Genomic DNA, 1,833 nt, shown 5'->3' on the forward strand with positions numbered 1-1,833 from the left:
GCGATACTTATAGAACAGTCCCACAAGGAGGTCACATGACTAGTGCCCGCCATTTTTAATTGCCATTGTTAATGTATGGCAGTATCGGCGCTGTACATTTTGACCAAAAACAGGGACTTAGAATGCTTGTAAAGCACGGAAACTCCGTACACATCAATGGGACACCAGCTTGAACATGTTTGTGGCGGTAGGTTTAGGTGTCGTTGCGCGACGACCGATATTTTTGTGGATATAGTGGGCATTCGCTAAAAAGACATTTTACTGGGCGTTCGCTAAAAAGACCATCGAGAATCGAAAACTTTGATTTATGTCACTTCGGGTCGATGGATTGACTCGAAACTCAGGATTGATACATGGGAGCACAATGTGGACATATTCCAAGCAAAAAAATGAGATTCGTGCAGCGCGGACTTCTCTAGAGTGGGCGTTTGTGGGCATTCGCTAAAAAGACCATGCGCGTTTAAGACCTCACCATCAAGATCAATTTTGCCTCCCTCCAGCTTTCCGTCTTCCTCCTTTAAGGACTCCACTTTCTTCTCCACCAGCTCCTCCAGCTCCTCCATCACCAGATCCAGAGCTGCATCTTCCTCCGCATTCTCCACTTCTCTCTCTATCTCATCTGCAACCTCATGGAGAATCTCCACTTGTTTCTCAAAGTCATCTCCTGTAGCCATATGAAAAGAAGACGAGACTTGCTCCACTTTGTCATGACGCTAAAAGCTATATACCACCCAAATGGCAAGACCATATATCATGTCGGGGAGAAGAAATACATCGAAAAAAACTGCTATCATATACTAAGTATTCTAATTGATTATGTAAATATACACCTGTATAATTCATTTTCTGCAACATTGGATTACGTACCTACATACCAAAAAACGTGAAAATTCTTGGTTCCTCTTGAGTCATCATTTTCAGATGCTGAAGTTTTTAACAAAAATGCCCCTGCTATCCCGAAACAAGCCGGTAGGGGGCTCAAACTTATGTCACTTATTCTTTAGCACAAGAGCAACCAAAAATCGTGACAATAGCTTGTTCAGAACACGAATTTAGCAACCACAAGTTACGCTGCAGTAGCAAGAAAAGCCGCTAGGGGGCCCAAAATCTAATCATCTCTAGCTTTCAATACACCCTACCAACAGACCAAAAATGAAACCAATCCATCCAGTCGTTCTTGAGTCATCTTAATTGTCTACAGACAGACACACAAACGCTAGTGAAAACATAACCTCCATGATAAAATCACGACAATCCATCAACCCCTTCCCGAGTTGTTTCCCTCCGTAAAGAGGATGCAACTGCGCTTGTGCGGTCGAAATGCTGTAGTAGTATTCCGATAATTTTTTGCCAATCAGACACATACTACACAATATAGGCTAATATTTTGTCTCTTTTCCAATCACATGTTTCATAATGTTTGCCTAACGTTACTCAAGATGAGATTGACGGATCTTCATACTGTTTGGTTCACTGATAGTGATAACATTGGACTCGTGCGGGATTAGGCTATGAGACTCATAATTGTTAATGAAATTAAACATCCTAGCTACATTACCTTCAGGTGCTGCTCTTTTAACAAGTGGCGACCTCCTCCTCCCTGTACAACGGAGGCGGCGGCAATGAGTGTTAGACAGCACCAGGCTGGCCAGCGCCAACGTCACGACCATCAGCAGAACAACTCTCATGCTGAAAACTAGAGATGAGACGGCAGTAGTGGAATCAAGGAAGGTCACGGGGAGGGGGCGGTTTTAGTAGCAGAGTGTTTACATGTCTCCACTTAAAAATATGACCAAACAAAATTTCCAGAATGCCATATGAAGATATCTAGCA

The 1,833-nt window shown here is 43.0% G+C and overlaps 1 protein-coding gene across 1 annotated transcript in view; it reads right to left on the minus strand.

Annotated features, from left to right (window-relative positions):
* LOC118431125 overlaps positions 1-1,808 on the minus strand; it is a 9,354-nt gene extending 7,546 nt beyond the window's left edge. The window contains exons 1-2 of the mRNA XM_035842243.1: positions 1,559-1,808; positions 473-664 (exon numbers count right to left, since the gene is read on the minus strand). Of these exons, the coding sequence (XP_035698136.1) occupies positions 473-664; positions 1,559-1,688 (322 nt within the window). The 5' untranslated portion in view covers positions 1,689-1,808. The remainder of the gene's footprint in view (positions 1-472; positions 665-1,558) is intronic.
* Positions 1,809-1,833: the final 25 nt, after the last annotated feature.

This window comes from Branchiostoma floridae, chromosome 14 (genome assembly GCF_000003815.2).
Source record: "Branchiostoma floridae strain S238N-H82 chromosome 14, Bfl_VNyyK, whole genome shotgun sequence".
NCBI classification, from domain to species: Eukaryota; Metazoa; Chordata; class Leptocardii; order Amphioxiformes; family Branchiostomatidae; genus Branchiostoma; species Branchiostoma floridae.